Source organism: Sus scrofa, chromosome 6, assembly GCF_054392235.1.
Source record: "Sus scrofa isolate SSC_HxYL_T2T_F1_AM1 chromosome 6, Sscrofa_HxYL_maternal_Yorkshire_Landrace_v2.0, whole genome shotgun sequence".
Lineage (NCBI taxonomy): Eukaryota > Metazoa > Chordata > Mammalia > Artiodactyla > Suidae > Sus > Sus scrofa.
Window position 1 is genome coordinate 69775085 of NC_139388.1, and position 17651 is coordinate 69792735.

A 17651-nucleotide genomic window follows, 5' to 3' on the forward strand; every position below is an offset into this window, starting at 1 on the left:
CCCGCCTGCCCCGCCTGCCCCGCCTGCCCCGCCTGCCCCGCCTGCCCCGCCTGCCCCGCCTGCCCCGCCTGCCCCGCCCCAGGCTTCTCCCTTAAGGCCTCGCCCAGTCCACCCGGCCCCGCCCCCATCAGGCCCCGCCCCCGCCCGCCTCGCTCGCGCTCGGCCCCACCAGGCCCCGCCCCCGAAAAGGCCTCGCCCCCTGGTCCTGGACACGTCTGTCGCGCGCCGAGCGGCAGGGGGCGGACGCACCAGGTGAGACGCGGGTTCTGGGGGCTGCTCCTTGGAGCAGGCAGAGGCGGGAGGTGGGCCTGGCTGCGACAGCCCCCAGTCCTCCGAGGCCGCGGACTCCCTAGCCTGCGAACAGCCAGCCTGGGAGAGTGGCATTGAGGGGGTGGGGCGGGGTTGAGGCTGTCCCCAGCCCACCGACCCTCAGGCTAACTGCTTGCGCAGCTCCTGCTGGCCGCCCGGGGCCGCCCCAGGGCCCCTTTCCCTTCCTGGCCCCGGGCAGCGCCGCTCCTCTTCACCTTTTATCTTCTTTTTTTAAGTTTGGAGGCATCTGAGGCCCCTCAGACCCCGAAGTGCAGGCTGGGAGGAGGTGAGATCCACTGGGCAGGCTCTGACCTTCTTCCCGGGCAGCAGCGGCTTCGTCCCCGCGCCAGGATTCTTCCTTGTAAGTTGTGGGCTCCTCGAGGTGCGGGGGGGGGGATGTGTGTGTGTGTGTGAAGGAGTCTAGTGTCTGTGCGCCCCCTGTGCCTCTCACACCCCGAGGAGGCCATGGTACGCCCCCCAAGGCTCCTAGGGCTTAGCAGGTGTCCCCCTGCCAGGCAGGACAGCCCAAGGGGCCTGTGACAGGGTGTGAGCATGGCATGTCATGGGTTGGACAGAACATTACTGGCAAGTGAGTGAAGCCCTCAGCAGTTCAGCGTCAGCATCTCACCAGCTCCTGGTGGCTTCGAGACTGCTTGAGAGCCGCATTAGTCAGGAACCTGTTCCGCTGCAGATGACAGAAACCCACTGTCCTGGGCTCGGACAGAGTGGGGTTGGCTCTGCCCGCACCCAGAAGCCCATGGGTGGGCAGCTGGTGTAGATGTGGAGACTTGGCGCTGTCCACTGGAGTGGTGGAGTGTCCAGATTGCAAAGTGGCTGCTCGGCTCCGGTCATCACACCAAGGCAGGAAAAAGGAGGTGGCTGTTCTTGCTTTCATGAGACCAAAGCCTCCTACCCCCTGTGCACCTCAGCTCCTTGCTCACATCTGGATGACGTGGAAAAGCAGGGATCCGAGTAATGAACTTGTCTTAGCCACGGCTGTCGTGTGGGGCCGGCACTGCTGCCTGGAACAAGGCAGGGATTCTGGCTACGGGACAGAGGGGGCGGACGTTAGGTGGGTAGCTAACAGTCGGCCCATCGCCCCTTTCCTGGATGTACGCTGGGAAGGCAGAAGCCGCACTCAGCAAATGCTTGGCCGCCTTCGGGCCGGAGACCCAGCCTGCATGGCTGCCCGGAGCACCCGCATGGGAAGGACAGGCTGTGTGACTTGGAGACAAGCTTGCTGCTTCCTCTCCACAGGCCTGGGGTTGTGTGGAAAGAGGGAACGTGGAAGTGTGTTGGAGTTTGAGAACTGGTGGTTTCATGAGTTTCTGGGTTGGCGTCTTGATCCTATGAGGCCCTCTGTGACTTTAAGCCCCTGAGATGGAACTTACTTGGAAGAAAGGGCAGTTTTTTCCCTGGCTGGTGGGAGCCAGAAGGAAGGGGCCTCCTCAGCCCCTGGACCCCCAGTGGGCCCTGGTGCCCTTCTAGCCCCGCTTGCCCCACAGCGTTGGTGAGGGAGGGGCTGCAGCACAGACAGGCCAAAGGACCAAGCTGCTGCCTCCTGCCAGGCCTGCTCCCCTGCTGGATGATGGCCGTGCCAGCCACCCCCAGGCCTGCTCCCCTTTGCCTCGTCCTTTGCTTCCCGGCAGGGATGGCCCTGGGGCTTATCTGGCAGGAACGGGGCAGGGAAGGCTCTTATCAGGCTTGGCAACCTGGCCTCCACCGAGGGCCTGCAGTGTCCTGTGTCTTGTCTCCAGAGTGGCAGCAGCTGGGCCTGGAGGGCCCTCCACCCCCAGGGAGCCAGCGGGTCGGAGATTCGGCCTCTCACATTCCTGAGGGCGGGGTTTGGCCGACGTTCAGGTTCCCGGTTGGAATTGCCTCTGCCTCCTCCCCTGTGACCCTGGGCAAGTGGCTTCAGCACGGGTCCTGGTCCCCTCCTCAGCCGGACAGGGGATGCAAGCCCACCTCAGCCCCCCCCCGCCCCGCCCCCAGGCAGACCTCACCTTAAAACCAGTGCCACCTGGAGTCACTGCCCCACCCCTACTGGGGCCAGAACAAGGGGCCTCGCAAGCCTCAGCCGCCCTCTGCCCCTCCCGCCAGAGCCCCGCGGCCCAGATGCAGCCCCAGGAGAGCAGCGTCCAGTACAGCCGGTGGGAGGACGGCGGCAGCCGGGATGGAGTCAGCGTGGCCAGCGGGCCCGGCGCGGAGGAGGCCTCGGGCTGGGCGAGGTGAGCGGCCGGGAGGAGGTGCCCTGCCTGCCCTCTTGCCGTGGCCGGCTGGCTGCCCGCACCGAGGTCTCAGCAGACTCGGGCCCTTCTTCTTCCCCCACGGGGCTCCCTCCTGTCTCTCAGGTCCAGCGCACCCAGGCTGCCCGGCCCGGTGTCCCCTCGTCCCCCAGCCCTCCCCTTACTCCGCTCGGGGCCGCCAGAGGCTCATGGCCCTCGGTTCTCACCCTAGGGTCTCCCGGAAGCTGTGCTCCGGCAAGCTGGGCATCTCCTTGAAGGTGCTGGGCGGAGTGGCCCTCTTCTGGGCCGTGTTCATCCTGGGCTACATCACCGGCTACTACGTGCACAAGTGCAAATAAGCACTGCTCAGCACGCGCCCGGCCCGGCTCCGAGGGACGCGAGAGGCCCTCCGTGTGCACGGAGCCCCATCTGCGCAGACCTCGTGTACACGCCGTCCCCCGTGTACACAGACCCCTCTCCCTGTTCACAGCCCCACCATGTACACAGACCCCCCCAACCTGCATCCAAGGCTCCAGGGGCACCTGGGACACCAGCTGGCACAGTATCACAGGCACCTACATTACAACCAAACAGGGACACGGGTACACAAGGACACGCGGACACACGTACACGCCTGGCACCTACCACCACCCAGGGGCACCCACCACCACCCAGGGGCACCCGTGGCTGGGAGACGGGCCCAGCCTGGGTGGGGCTACAGGACACACCCCCGTTGTACAAGGATGGCTCTGAGGGGGCTGCGTGTCCCTCTGTCCATCCGCCCTCCCCGGGGGCTGAGTCCTTCCTGACCAAAATGGGGAGGGTCTCTACCCCACCCCCGCTGCATCTTCCCTCCAGGATCCAGGAAGGTGGGCATATTTCCTGGGGCTGCCCACCTGGCGGGGTGGGCCCTGCGGGCACCCGGCCCCTCTACCCACACCCCGCAGGAGGACCAGACCCAGTCATTAAACGGCTGTTGAACTTAAACATGGATGATGGTCTGTCCCATGAGGCGTGACCTAGGGTGTCGGAGGGGAGGTCAGCTGGCCAGGGGGACCTGTGCAAAGGGCCTGCGCGCCTCCCACTTGGCCCTGGACCTTGGAACGTGCCTGGTCCTGGCTGGGCCCTCGGGTGGGAGGTGAGAAGGCCAGGGCGGGCCTGTGGGCCAGCGTGTGGCCGGACCTGCTCCCGCCTCCTCCTCGCAGAGGGTGTCTCCTGGGCTGCACGCTTGGCCCCCCGCCTGCTGTGAACCAGGCTCATACCTGCAGACCCCTTGCCAGAAACAGCTGCTCAAGAAAGAGGGTCTGGAGTTCCCGTCATGGTGCAGCGGAAACGAATCCGACTGGGAACACGAGGCTGCAGGTTCGATCCCTGGCCTCACTCAGTGGGATAAGGATCCGGCGTTGCCATGAGCTCTGGTGTAGGTTGCAGACGCAGCTCGGATTCCACTTTGCTGTGGCTGTGATGTAGGCTGGCAGCTGTAGTTCTGAATAGACCCCTAACCTGGGAACCTCCATATGCCATGGGTGCAGCCCTAAAAAAAAGCAAAAAGACAAAAAAAGTGGGTCTCGCCCCAGAACTGAGGGTGGGAGACGGGGCCACAGGACGAACCTGGTGTCAGAGGTCCCCCTGGGGCAGGGGCGGAGGGCCTGGTCTAGCAGCCCTGGTCTTGGCTTCAGCAGGAGAGTGTCCCCACATTTGGCCACACTTGGGGAGAGGGGGCGCCAGCTGCCCCACATCCATCGGCCTATCCTGACACTTCCTTCCGGCCACCTCAGGACAGCACTGAGGTGGTGGCTGTGGTGGTGAGCCTGGCACAGCCCAGCCGCGTGGTCCGTGGACTCTAAGCAGTCAGCACCATGCTGACCCAGATGCTGGGCTGGGCTTCCCCAGGGCGTGGTGTGGTTTCGGGCAGGAGCGGGCCGAGGGCGTAGAACAGAAGGGAGGGAGGGGTGGGGAGTGTGGGCCTGGGGGCTGTGGGAGCAGCACTTGGAGCCAGAGGGGAGGAAGTGACCTCAGGGCCTGTCCGTGACCTCAGGGCCTGTCCGTATCTCGGGGCATCACTGGGTGATGTCCGTGGGTCCTCTTGATGTCTGCTCTCGGGGTTGGGGGAACCCCGTGGGTGGCCTTAGGGCTGGCTCTGGCCTGGACCTGGCCAGTTGTGCGTCTGTGCCCCTTGGCCTGGTGGGTCTCAGGATGGAGCTGGGTGCACCGGCCCACCCGTTGGTGGGTGTGCACTGGCGGCCTGGTCCGGTGGGGGGCGGGGTGTGGCTCTGCAGGCAGCGGCTCGTGAGGCACAGGCGTGGAAGGGCTGTTCCCCCGGACCCTGGCTGGACCCGAGGGGCTGGGGTGGAGGTGGCATCCTGACAGCCCTGGCGGGGTTGGGACCAGACCCCTCCAGACCCCTCCAGGTCACCCGGCCCCCTCCCACGGGAGGTTCAGGATTGGGATGACCTGCTGGGGGCAGGTGGCAGGAACCGACTCCTCCTCAGTGCGAGTTTCTGGGTGGGGCTCCAGCTGGTGGTGCTGCAGGCAGCCGGCTCCCAGGACCCCAGTCAAGGGCTGCAGCTTCTCTGGGCCAGGCCTGTGCCCTGGCAACTCACCGCTCTCCCTCTTTGCTGGGAAGGGTTCATGGGGAGGCAGCCGAGTCGTTTTCACTCAGTGTTTAATAGGGTCAGACTGGCAAAGACGAAGGTGAGAGACTTTGGGCTGTGAGTTCAACGCATCTGCAAACCACGCACGGAGGCGAGAGCAGCGGGGCTGCAGCTTCGCCAACCACAGGGAGGCCCCAGAGCAGGTGCTATGCGGCCGCTGAAGCCCGGGTTGGTCCTGGAGCTCCTGGCAGGGCCTTGCCATGACGCCCAGGGCCATGCCAGCCACAGCGTCAGCAGCCTTGACGGCCGAGGTCGTGAAGGACAGCCCGAGCCACCTACACATGGAGCTCCAGAAGTTTTGGGAGAAATGCTGTTACCCCACTCCCGCTTCAGCCCAGCTAAGCACCCCGACCCCAGGGGCCGAGGACCAGTCCTGGTGGTGACTGAGAGCCGGGTCAGGGTGTCAAGGCAGCCTGGCTGTGTCCTTGAATGGGTTCCGGGAAAGCACGTGGCTCGCAGAGGGCCCAACACGCGCGTCTGGGCCTCCCACGTGTCTGCTTCTGACACGAATGCCTGTCTCGCCGGGCTCTTGGAGACGCTGCCCCCAAACTGTTGATAAACACACAAATTGTCCCCTGCAGGTCAGTGGCCACGGAGCACACAAAGTCACTCAACACTGGGAAGTTGGTGGCTCAGCGTCTCCTGCCCAGGCAGTCCAGGAGCAGTGAGGCCAGTGAAGTGCCAACCTGGAACCAGAAAGACCCACAGTGTCCGGGGCACGGTGGGACCCCCGTGTCTGGCGTCTGCTCCGTGGCCGTCGGCGTTAAGCTCCCCACACCCTCCCTCATCACAACCACCCGTCCTCGAGCGAGCCGACAGCGGCTGACAGTTTACCAACAGAACCGTCCTGCCCGAGGCCTGTTCTGCGGTGGGAAACCTGCGCATCGACCTCGAGGTGCAGGAACGACCCTCGTGGCTATGGGGCTGGTTTACAAATGACAAGAGTCCCCGAGGCCTCATACCTCCTGCCAGCGCAGCGGACGCTCTGCATCTCACCCCCCAAGCATCCGACGGCAGGATGAAGAAATGTGATTTGGGAGTTCCCTTGTGGCTCAGCGGGTTGAGGATCTGCTTTTGTCACTGCAGTGGCTTGGGTCACCGCTACAGCGTGGGTTCCATCCCTGGCCCGGGAACGTCCACGTGCCGTGGGTACAGCCAAAAAAAAAAAAAAGAGAAAGAAAAGAGTTTGCCAGTTCTGACGTCACAGTAACGTTTTGTTTATGAGAAGATGATTTTCAGGAACTGGAACACATGACATCAGCCCACAGCGTGAGCTGCATGCTGGCGCGGGAGGACTTTAAAAGGTACAGCATCGTAGAAAAATAACTGCAGTCCAGTAAAATGCGTGTTGTTTCGCTTCTCCGCTTAGACCTGAATTCAAACCAGTTACAGCATCCTTTTCCTCGGGGGAAACACAGTTATTGGCTGTGTGTCTACATGATTTCAAAACACTCCAAGCAGTTAATCCCAACATTCAAGTCCTTTCATAAAAAGCATTAGTAAAGCCAGTTTGGTGCTTAGAGGCAAAACGATTTAAGCTCACGACAACAAGCTCCCCCCCAAGGCAGAATCATCTGGAAAACTGAACAGAGAACGCACATGTCTTAAACACAGAGGGGAGGGAGTCATTTCCTCTGTGACCCCGGGAGCCCCGGCGGCCTGGCGTCAGCGGGTCACGGTCACGTGTGCTGCGGCGAGGTCCAGGTCCGTCTTGGATGGATACACCACCTTCAGCTGCCCGTCCTGGTCCACCACCCGGACCTGCTCCACCACCAGTGGGGCGCGCCTGTCCTGCTCGGCTGTGGGGGCCACCCTGGCATCCGAAGGGGGTCCAGCCTCGGCATCGGCCTCAGGGTCGGAGAGGGAGCTTTCCTCTTTGTTTTCCAAAGTGTACTTGTTCAGTTCTGCCATTTTCTGCAGAGGACAAACATTTTCTTAACCGAGAGGTCAGAAGTGGCCCTGGGGAGACGCTGCCATCCCTGGAGCGTGAGGGGCCGCAGCGTGGTGGGCGGGCGGGCGAGGGCGGGGCTCGCTCACCAGGATGAGGGCATCCAGGATGTCCTTGCAGATCTGCAGGCTGGCCGCACTCGTCACCTCCAGGAACAGATCGCAAGTGGTTTTCTTTATCTTTAAAAGAAATCAGAAAGGTTCCGGAAGAGAATCGAGTTATCCCGAGTGGACACGGCAACTGCACGTCAACTCGGAAGAAAACCCTGCAAAGCGGCGTCCCGTCCAGCCTGGCGCCTTCCCGAGGGAAGGCCCGGGGCGCTGCACATGCGCCGGCCGGGGTGGCGGTGACACGAGCAACGGCGCCTGCCGGCCGCCGCCTACCTTGGTCTTCTCGCTGTTGGTTATCGGCGGGAAGGAAATCGCGTCGCCATCGGCATCCAGGAGGCACGGGTAGCGCTCCTGCCCGTCCAGCAGGTGGAGGTACCTGTGCGGGAAGGACCCGTCAGGCACTGGGGAAAACACACCTGAGGGACGTGGACGCATCAAAATTCCCAGACATGGTGGCGGCAGGTCAAAGGTGTGTTAACGAGCCGATTCAGACAGAGGAGGAACTGCCCGTGGTTACCCAGTGGCGGCTGGGCAAGTCCGGAGGGGTCCCTCGGCCTCCTGAGCTGGATGGTGCTCCGTGGGTCTGCCTGTCCCTCCCCAGGGCGCTTCCTCCCCCTGCACTTGGCGGACGCCAAGGGCCACCCTCCCCGAGACGACACGAAGCCTGCGCTCCTGGCTCCTGTTCGCTGATGCCTGGAGACGCGGGGGTAACAGTACACGGTACATACAGCGTTTCTCCCACCAGGACCCCCGGGGGACCGAGAACATGAGGCTGGCGGCCTCAGGAGCTCCCCCATCAGCGCAGGTCGGTGAAATGCGCTCCCAAGGCGGCCCTGCCCACCTGTGCAGGCCCGACACATTCTGCCTCTTCTTCTGCTTCCTGTGCTCCTCGGCCTCCAGCTGCAGCTGCCGCACCAGGTCCTTGGCCTTGACTTCCCGGCGCCCCAAAGGGACGATCTACAGGGTGGAAACACACGTCACTGTGTGGCTTTGGGGGCCCAGCCACAGGGCTGCCCTCCTTCTCTCTGGCCTCCAGTGGCAGCGGCCCCCGCTGCTCCATCCTCTGCTAAACCCCGCGGGAGCGGGAGGCTTCTGGGAGCTGACAGTCGTCCGGGGGCGGTCCAGGGACCGAGAACAGAGCCTGCCCCCAGTCACATGCGGACATGCTGCCTTCAGAGGTCACCTAGGGACCCGATGCCCACACATTCCAGAGCTGGGCTTAGCTCTACACCCGCCTGATACAGAACCATCTCTTCACGCCTGCGGTCTGAGGAGGCCAAGGGAGGAGCCAGGGGTGGGGGCAGAGCTGTCCGTGGGGAACCCGCCTCTGCCCAGGCCCAGGCGGTCTGCAGACCCGACAGACCAGGAGCGGGACCTCGAGGGAACAACTCAGGTCAGCCCCTGGAGGGGGGCCTGCGATTGGGATATAAACCACAATCTTTGATAAAAAAGTTATTAAGCAGATGAAGGAAACCCCTCTCAAATCGCCACCCCCTCTGACGAGGCTGTTCTGGAAAGGAGCTGCACCATGACCGGCTTTATTATCTCACATCTCTGCCAGGAGCAGAACCGTCAGGCTCCACCTCAAATATCCGGGTCGGTCCTTAGCACGGGTACTTTATGACAAACACGGGAGGAACGGCTCAAATGGCACACCCCGGGGGTAGGGGGAGGACGCTGGCCTCACCTTGAGGTCCTGCGGCGGGCGGGCGGTGTACAGCAGGGGCCCTCGGATGGCTCTGAGGTCGTGCGTCGCGATGGTGGCCGCTGTCCTCTTCTCGCAAAGGTCCTCGTGCAGCTTTGTCTGCAACGCAAGGTCCAGGGTGAGCAGAACTCCGTGCGCCAGGCCGGCGGGCGAGCCCACCCATCACCGCGGCCTCCCAGCCAAATTATTCATTCTGTGGAACCGTCGGCAGAAAAGCGTTCCCTTTTACCATCAGAATTTCTTTCCCTGACTCTGGACGACACCCGCGATTTCAAAGAGCCCGTCTTCAGTTAGAATTTACGATGGAGGAACCACAATTGCAACTTAAAAAGAAAAAGGACCCGGCGTGTTTTTCTCCCAACACGCGGATGGAGTCTGAGCTCCGGCCCGGAACGCGTGTGCTTCTTCCCTGAACGTGGCCCCCACGGAAGGCCACGTGCAAGGATGTGCCTTTTTTTTTGTTTTTAGGGCCGCACCCGCGGCATATGGAAGTTCTCGGGCCAGGGAGCAAATCGGAGCCACAGCTGCCGGCCTACTCAGCCACAGCAACACCAGACCCGAGCCACATCTTCAACCTACGCCACAGCCTGTGGCACTGCCAATCCTTAATTCACGGAGCAAGGCCACGTGTAGAGCCCACACCCTCAGACACTAGTTGGGTTCTTAGCCCTCTGAGCCACGATGGAAACTGCCAGGATGTGCCTTTTAAAAGCTGAGCATGTGCCACCGAAAAATAGCGAATCTGACCAACTAAAACTTAGCTCACCGAAGACCACGCAGGCAGGAGCTGACGGTCTGAATGCTGTCTCAGACGCAATGTGCTACTTATTACAGAAAACTCAGGAACCCCAGCAGCGTGTGAGAGGCTCCAGGACCCTGGGCACCCGGGAATGAGGCGCAGGCCCCGTTCACGGCCTCCAGCAGCCCCGCCCCACCTGCCGGGTCCTGCTGCGTCCTGTTTCCCCGGAAGGACACCACAGCCCTGGGCAGGAGGGGCGGCCTCGCCCCTCCCACCCCGGGTCCCCCATGTCCCCCCCGACCCCGAGCACCCACCTGGCAGGAGAGGAACCGCTTGAGCGCATTCCCGGGCCGCAGGTCCATGCCCCGCACGACGGCGCCCACGATGAAGGGCCGCACGTCCTTGACCTCGGGGCTCGCCCTGACCGTCAGCGGGGCGGGGTTCTCGGACACGTGCAGGACCCTGAGCAGCAGCCGGCTGGCCTCGTCCACCGCTGCCTCCTCGCCCTCCCCGCTGTCCCGCTTCCTCCGTTCCCTCCTCTTCCTCCGGCCCTCCTCCTTCTCGGGGCCTTCGGCCCTGCCCCGGCCGCGGCAGCACCCTCGGCCCCCGGCCCGCAGGTACTCCAGGATGGACCTGGTCTGGCAGCCGCACACCATCTTCTCCAGGCGCTTGTCCCGCAGCTGGTTCCCGCGGAAGTTGATCTCCTTGAGCTTGGGGCAGTCGGCCAGCTCGGCCGGGATCTCGCTCAGCTGGTTGTTGGACAGGTCCAGGGTCTGCCGGGGAGACAGACACACGTCAGAGTTGTGGGCGCCGCCCGGATGGGGCAGCCGCCCCGCAGCCCCCAGGACCTGCTCTCCCGCGGCTCCCGCCCGTCGTGGCACCAGCCCCTCCCCGGCCTGGCGCCGGCATGGATGCAGCGGTGGGGGCTCGCGAGTGGGCGCCCAGTAACTCTGTGAAATGCTGGCCTTTCCTCGTGGGCACAACCACAGCAAACTTTCAGATCAACGGCCAGGGGAGAGGAACAAAGACAGCAAAGGGTGTCAGGTAAATGAGAACTTTAACGAGAAAGAGGCTTCCTGCAAAACGGTGCTAAGATGTGAAAAATTAAACAAGCAGATAAGAAAGGATACGGCAGGAGAGGTGGGAGGGATGCAGACCACCCTGCTGGAGGCAGGCCGGGGTCCTGGAGCCCGCATGCCTGAGCTGGGGGACAGGCCCTCCCGGGAGACGCAGCCAGGCACCCGCTCTTTTCCGGTGCGAGTGTCCCAGTGGCAGCCTCGGTTCAGGTAGCACAGAGCACTGCGTGTAAACGGCCCCTTTCCCCGTTGTTCTGCTTGATTTTCTTCCAGACTGAAGTACAGCTGATTTGCCGTGTTGTTCGTTTCAGGTGTACAGCACAGCGACCCAGTTACACGCGTGTCACGTACACATCTGTTCAGATTCTCTTCCATTGCTCACAGGATGTTGCCCGAAGCGCCGCGTGCTTTGCGTAGGACCCTGCTGATTACCGGATACAGTCTGCATCTGCGAATCCCAACTCCTAACGTACATGGCTCCTTTCTCCTTCAGGCTCAGTGAGAAGCTCTGGATGGGCCTTGCTTGGCTCTAAGACCGGGCCTGGGGCTGAGGGGTTTAACAGGGAGGCCTTGGGAGCAGCTCCGCCTTCTGGTTGGGCTGGACACAGGGCTGGCATTTGGAAGGCAAGGCAGTGAGAGGTGACAGGGGCTGAGGTCCAGGTGCACATGGGCGGGACCACCTTGGAGCCAAAGCGCCAGGCCCCCGAGCACTCTGAGCAGTGCTCACATCTGGTTCCAACTAGGACCCAAGGGGGCCCCCAGGCGACCAGTGGTGGCAGGTTCACCCTCGCTGGGAAGAGGCCACCTGCGGGGGCTGCTCAGAAGGCAGCTTCTGTGGAACTTCACAAACCCCAAGTTATGAAGGAAGCTTAAAAGGCACTTGGCTGGAATCCCCTCGGTCCGGCTGCTGTGACGCCGGGAACCAGGGTGGAGAAGGGGCGCCGCAGACGGGGGCACAGAGGAGCCTCCGCACGCGGGTAGTGGGCTGGGACTCTAGGGGGAAGAACAGCTGCAAATGCTGCCATCAAACCTGCAGAAAGAAAAGGTAAACCAGGCACGGTCTCCAGTTACTGCTGGGACCCAGCATGTGGTCATCACTGGGCTGTGGGTGAACGTGACTTCACAGTTGCTGTCTTGTGACTGGTGTCTCTCTCGGCCTTTCCGGCTCTTAGGTGAAACTGGGTAGTGGGTGGATGGACAGAAAGGCGACCTTCCAAGCCTCTGTGACCTGCCCCCACACCGAGGAGGTGCGCGCGCGCGCGACTTAGCAGCACCTGTCCCCCACCCTGCATCCAGCTGGCCTCCTCGTTCACTAACTAACTGGCTGCATCAGCAACAATCAGTTCTGAGCCGGGTCTTTGGAGCTGCCCCAGCGGTAGAATGCGCCTGGGCTGGAGGCTGGCCGGGGCCACCGGACCAGATGCTCCTGGGAGGCTTGTGAGCAGTGGCAAAGGGCTGGCATTTCAAGGTCGGGTTTGGACCGGCACACCCAGCTCCGGGATTTCCTGCACATCCGAAGGGGCTTTGGTCAAATGGCTTGAACTCAGAGTTCCCATCATGGCGCAGTGGTTAGCGAATCCGACTAGGAACCATGAGGTTGTGGGTTCAATCCTTGGCCTTGTTCCGTGGGTTAAAGATCCAGCACTGGTGTGAGCTGTGGTAGGTCGCAGACGTGGCTTGAATCCTGCGTTGCTGTGGCTTTGGTGTAGGCCGGCGTCTATAGCTCCGATTAGACTCCTAGCCTGGGAACCTCCATATGCTGCGGGTGCGGCCCTAGAAAGACAGAAAAAACAAAAAACAAAAACAGCTTGAACTCCACTGGCAACCCTCACCGCTGAAAACACAGCTGCCGGACGGATGGATGGACGGATGAACAGATGAACAGCGTGTCTCTGCTCCCACAGTGAAAAGACCCAGAAACAGCAGCAGAGGAAGGGCCAGGGGCGGACCTCGATGGCTCCCAGCCCCAACGGGCACATCTTCAGGCGGTCTCCACAGAGGACAGGCGCAGGGACTGGCAGCAAGTCTTTCAGGGGCAACAATCACCAGAAATGGGGCACTTCCGAGCTGGAATTGGTGCAGCAGCCAGTGCCACAGACAGCAGTCAGGACCCGCCCTGGGCCCTCTGGGAGATCAAGAGGGAGGCAGCCAGCGGGGATCTGAGGGTCCCGTGAGCTCCTCTCGCTGACGAAGCACTGTCCTGGCCCCTTTTCAGAAGTGCGGGGGGCGTCTGTCCTGTCTGTCCCTTGGGCAGTCCAGGGTGGGAGTGCCTTGGGTCTGGGTAGCAGTCAGTTAAAATGAGGGCAGTGGCGTTCCTGCTGTGGCACAATGGGATCAGGGGTGTCCTGGGAGCGCTGGGATGCAGGGTTGATCCCCGACCGACCTGGCACAGTGGGTTAAGGATGCAGCGCTGCCGCAATTGTGGCTCGGATCTGACCCCTGGCCCAGGAGCTCCATATGCTGCGGGGCAGCCGCAAAGGAAGAAGACGACGGGGACAGCGACGTGAGAGGGCCCCATGCTTGGCGCATCACAGCCCGGTGCCCAGAGGCCCAGCTGAGCCGGCCCAAGGCCAGGAGAAGCAGCCAGGCCCACCAGAGGCAGAGTTAACCGCAGTGGGGAGGGACAGCCCTCCTTTCACTGTCCTTGTTCCACGTGGCCACAGTGGGGAAGCGGGTGAGCCTCAGAGCTGCAACGTCAGCTCCTGGGAGTGGGCGCCAAGGCCCTGGCACCTGCCTGGGGCCTGAGGAGGGGAGTGGGACTTACAGATCTGCATGCTGTCACTTTGGTGGCCCCTCCAGACCACACCACCCGGCATTCACATCCTTGTGGGACGTCTCCCAGACTCCAGGCTGACCTTTACTCGTGGAGCCAGCAGGACGCGATGGGCGCGGCAGGGGGAAGGCCTGGCTGCTTCTGCCCTTGTGCGCTAATGGGTCCTGAGCCGCCTGCTAAGTCAGACTCTCCTGCTGGGCTGAGGAGGGCCTGAGATGACATGGGGGCAGAGAGAGATGCCCAGTCCTGAGCCCTGAGCCAGCTGACTGCGGCCATTCGCGTGTCGGCTACAAGGCAGTGACTGTCCGGCTGGGCCGGCCCTGAAGGAAGGACCTCAAGCAAAGACAACGACCGCCGTTTCAAGCCACAGTCTTGGCACAGTCACCTGGCTTTCTTCACGGCACTGTGGTCATTCTCCCAGTTCTCACCAGCGAGGAGGCGGGCGCAGGGCACGGCTGCGAGACACTGAGCTGAACCCCCCCTTCCGGCTCCGAGCTGGGTCTCCCTCCAGCTGTCTTCCCACAGCTCCAGGAAGGACAGAGCACCTCTGCGCGTGCACTCGGGCAAGCGTAACGAGGCTGCTCCACCCGGTTCTGGAGGCTGTTCCTCCTGGGAGCGTCGTTTTGGAGAAGGTCCCAAAGGACGTCTAAGGCCAAGAAGGCAGCCAAGCAGCGCTCACGTGACACTCCAGGAAACAGGCCTCTTTGTGGGAAAGCAAGCCGATGGATGTCCAAACACGGGGAACAGGCTGGACCAGGCGCGGGGGACTGAGCACCCAAGGCATTCACTCTGATCTGAACGAGGGTGCTCTGGACACAAGCAAGACAATTTACTGGGCAGGTACCCAAGAGGGTAGCACAGAACATCAAAAAGGCAACAACCAAAAAACCCCAACCCCCAAACTGGAAGCCTGGTAAGACATTCCAGGTCTGGAGAGACACCCGTCTGGTGCCCTCACGTGCTGCTATGTTAGACCACACACCTGGCATGCCAGCCACCTGGAAAACCAAGAGAACTGTAAGATGGGATGGCCAGGCAGAAAGTGTTTACATCATGTGTCACATCAGGGCCTTAAAGGGAAGCTACAGCCTGGGGGGACAGGGTGTCCGGGAGTTCGTACCACCCACAGCTCTTCCGGGAAATGCCAGCAAGGAGGCATCACTCTGCAGGGAGGGCTCATCCTCACTTCACTACACGCACACGCATCCTGATACACACGTGTAAAATGAGTAATTTCTGCTACAAATAGGTCAGTTGCCAAACTATACACACGTCTTATTGTTTAAACAAGCCTGCAGAAAAGGATGGAAAATTGGAGGAAGAAACACAGGTCTGCCTTTTAAGGACAGGAGTCTCTAGACTGGATTTAGGTCATGGATGCAGCCCTCCTGTCTCTTACTCAACAGACTCAAGAGCCAAGCCTTCTGCTGGGAGGTGGGGACCCGAGACAATATAGCCTATGGGAAACCCCACGTTACTACCTGAGGATTTCTGTGGGCAACGCCTTCCAGCCTTGGGTAAAATAAGAACGACCGCCCCTACCTTGGAAAGTGGTTGTTAGGCTTAAGCAAAATTTTGTACGTGAAACCATGCGGGGCTGCGTTATGGGAATTCTAGTCATTCCACATCATCCTGACCCGTCTGGGGGGCCCCGTGCACAGGGCTCTCTCAAGTCACTTCACAAACACGTGAAAATACAAAATTTAGACACGGGTCCCCGCTATCATTAGAAGCTGTTTGCTGACAACTACAAAAAGGTATCACGGGGGAAAGCCCAACTGTGAGCAGAGAGTGGTGCGGGTCGAGGAAGGAGGCCGGATTTGTGGGAGGGGAGCCGGGGGTGAGCCGGCTTCCCAGAGGTGCCCACGGTACTGTGGCTCTTCCCGGCCAAGGAAAGCTCCCTCCGTGGCTACGCAGGGCCCGCCCCGCCCCGCTCCGCCCCGCTGACCTTGAGCGAGGCCAGGTGGGCGATGCCGGGGCTGAGCTCCCGCAGGCAGTTGTCGGCGGCCGCCAGTTCGCTGAGCAGCGGCAGCGCGCCGGGCTGGAAGAGCGCGGCGGGGAAGGCGTCCAGGCGGTTGCCGGTGAGGTTGAGGGTCTGCAGGCGCGGGGCACAGCGCGCCAGGTCGGCGGGCAGCTCGCGCAGCCGGTTGCCGCTGAGGTTGAGGCTCTGCAGCTGCGGGAGGGACGGCGGCTCCGCGGGGCCCAGGCCCTGGCCCGGCGGCAGCGCCTCCAGCGCGTTGCCCGACAGGTCGAGCACGCGCAGCGCTGGCAGCGGGCCGAGCTCGGGGGTCAGGCCGGGTCCCAGAGCGTTGCGCCGCAGCACCAGGCTGTGCAGCTGCGGGAGGCCCTGTGCCAGGCCCGGGCCCGGCTCGCGCAGGCTCCCGCAGCCGCTCACCTCCAGGTAGTGCAGCAGCGGCAGCGTGAAGAGCCGCGGCGGCAGGCGCCCGCCCGCCTCGCGCACCCGTTGCTCCAGCCCGGGCCCCGTCAGCAGCAGCTCCCGCCGCCGCTCCCGCTCCGCCAGGTCCAGCTCAGGCCAGGGCTCCGACACCGCCGCCGCCGCCGCCATCGTGCAGCCACTTCCGCAGCCCCTGCCGGGGCGCTTCCGGGGCACGCGGCACTACTTCCGGTCCGGGCCGGAAGAAGCCATAGAGAGCCGCCCGGACGCCAGAGCGCCGCACCGAAGGCCCCGGAGGAGCCCGGTGGGGCGGGGCCGCAGGCCTTTACCTGGTCCTCGCCGTGGGCGTGGGAGGTGGGCGTGGGGGTGGGCGTGGGGGTGGGCGGTGCGGCGAGGCGAGAGCGCAGTCCCCGGCCGGGGGGGGGGGTGGTGTCTGGCGGGGCGGCGGTGGCTCCGGGCACCACCCTCTGGGGTCGCGGCCTCGGCCGTGGGAAGAGGCTGCCTCGTGGACCCGCGGGAGAGCCCCAGGGAAGGCGCGTGACCCCGAGGTAGCCAGAATTCCGGCTTAAACACCCTCGGACAGGGAAAGAGGAAGGAGAGGAGTGCTTTTCAAGGAAGATGAAGGGGCCCGAAGAAGCCGAGCGGGCGGGATGACAGTGTGACACCGGTGTGTTGTCACTTCTAGTCTCTCCGGGGATGAGTCCGCCTTCCCTGGACGGTGAGCTCCCCGGAAGGCGTCTAGGACTAATGAGGTCCTTTGGGAGGATGCGTTTAGGCAGATGAGGGGAGTTTGGAGAAACCCCCCTGCGTATGCTGATATCCAGGCGCATACAGCTCAGAACTGTCAGTGCACCAAGGTGGCACATTTCAGGGTGCATCATCCCAACTCCTAGTCACATTTTGGGGTGGCATAGTCAGCTACCCTGCAAAACCTAACCAACTTCCTCTCGGCAGTTTTCCATCCGCTGGCTCCCTCTCCCTGCCCTATGACTGTAAACCCCCAGTAGCCCTGGTACCTTTAGTTAAGTCTTGCTGTTTTAAACAGGCACCCAGTGCATTTTTTTTTTTTTTTTCCTTTTACAGGTTAGTGGTTTGTGTATGGAAATCACCAGGAAATGAGAAATGACTGAAGCCCAGTCCCTCCCAGAGACTCTGGCCTAATAGTCTGGGCTGCGGCACAGGCGCCCCAGGTGTTCTGTGGGGTGGGCAAAGTTGAGGACCTGCTTGGGGTCAGATAGTCTTGTCTCCCTGTTAGGGTCCACTAGCCCCGAGTGTTTGGAGGAGTGAGAGCTGAGGTTCGCTGCCCTGTTCTTTGCACCTATTTTCATTAACTCCTCATCCAGCGGGGTTTTCACTTGTTTTATTGTGCTTTGAAATTTCTGAACGTTGTATACTCCTCACCCAGCGGGGTTTTCACTTGTTTTATTGTGCTTTGAAATTTCTGAACGTTGTATGAAGCGTGAGAGACATCCCAAAGAAAAGTGTGCACACAGCATGAGTGAATTTTGTCCAGAGTGAACACATCTGTGTAGCCATCATGCCCAACAAGAAACAGGTGGTCACCAATCCCTTGTCCTGTGGCTGTTTCCCCAGGAGGCCATGCTGGGGATGAGAGGCCAGGAGAAGGCTCAGTGGGATTTCCAGGTTGCCAGGCGGGGGGGGCTCCCCCCCCAGCTGCCCCCAGCCTCCAGGCCCCCCTCTCCCTGAGATGAAGAGA

At 62.3% G+C, this 17651-nt stretch overlaps 2 protein-coding genes and 1 long non-coding RNA gene across 4 annotated transcripts; 2 read left to right on the plus strand and 1 right to left on the minus strand.

Moving 5' to 3' along the window:
- The first annotated feature begins 208 nt into the window (after positions 1-208).
- SMIM1 (small integral membrane protein 1 (Vel blood group)) lies at positions 209-3521 on the plus strand. The gene is made up of 4 exons (XM_021095223.2): positions 209-252; positions 546-670; positions 2410-2537; positions 2767-3521. The coding sequence occupies exons 3-4, from the start codon at positions 2425-2427 to the stop codon at positions 2891-2893; spliced, it is 240 nt and encodes a 79-aa protein (XP_020950882.1). The 5' UTR covers positions 209-252; positions 546-670; positions 2410-2424; the 3' UTR covers positions 2894-3521.
- A 2868-nt stretch (positions 3522-6389) lies between these two features.
- LRRC47 (leucine rich repeat containing 47) lies at positions 6390-16120 on the minus strand. Of its 2 annotated transcripts, none has more exons than XM_084962639.1 (7): positions 15935-16120; positions 10005-10463; positions 8934-9050; positions 8088-8203; positions 7520-7622; positions 7226-7315; positions 6390-7102 (listed from the first exon to the last, which is right to left on the minus strand). In XM_084962639.1, the coding sequence occupies exons 1-7, from the start codon at positions 16103-16105 to the stop codon at positions 6854-6856; spliced, it is 1305 nt and encodes a 434-aa protein (XP_084818765.1). In that variant the 5' UTR covers positions 16106-16120; the 3' UTR covers positions 6390-6853. The 2 variants fall into 2 exon arrangements, with proteins under 2 accessions (XP_084818765.1, XP_020950890.1); XM_021095231.2 differs by having other exon boundaries at positions 15488-16120.
- On the plus strand, positions 8750-14841 carry LOC146402533 (uncharacterized). The gene is made up of 2 exons (XR_014806970.1): positions 8750-10734; positions 11078-14841. It is a non-coding gene; the product is annotated as an uncharacterized LOC146402533 (long non-coding RNA).
- Positions 16121-17651: the final 1531 nt, after the last annotated feature.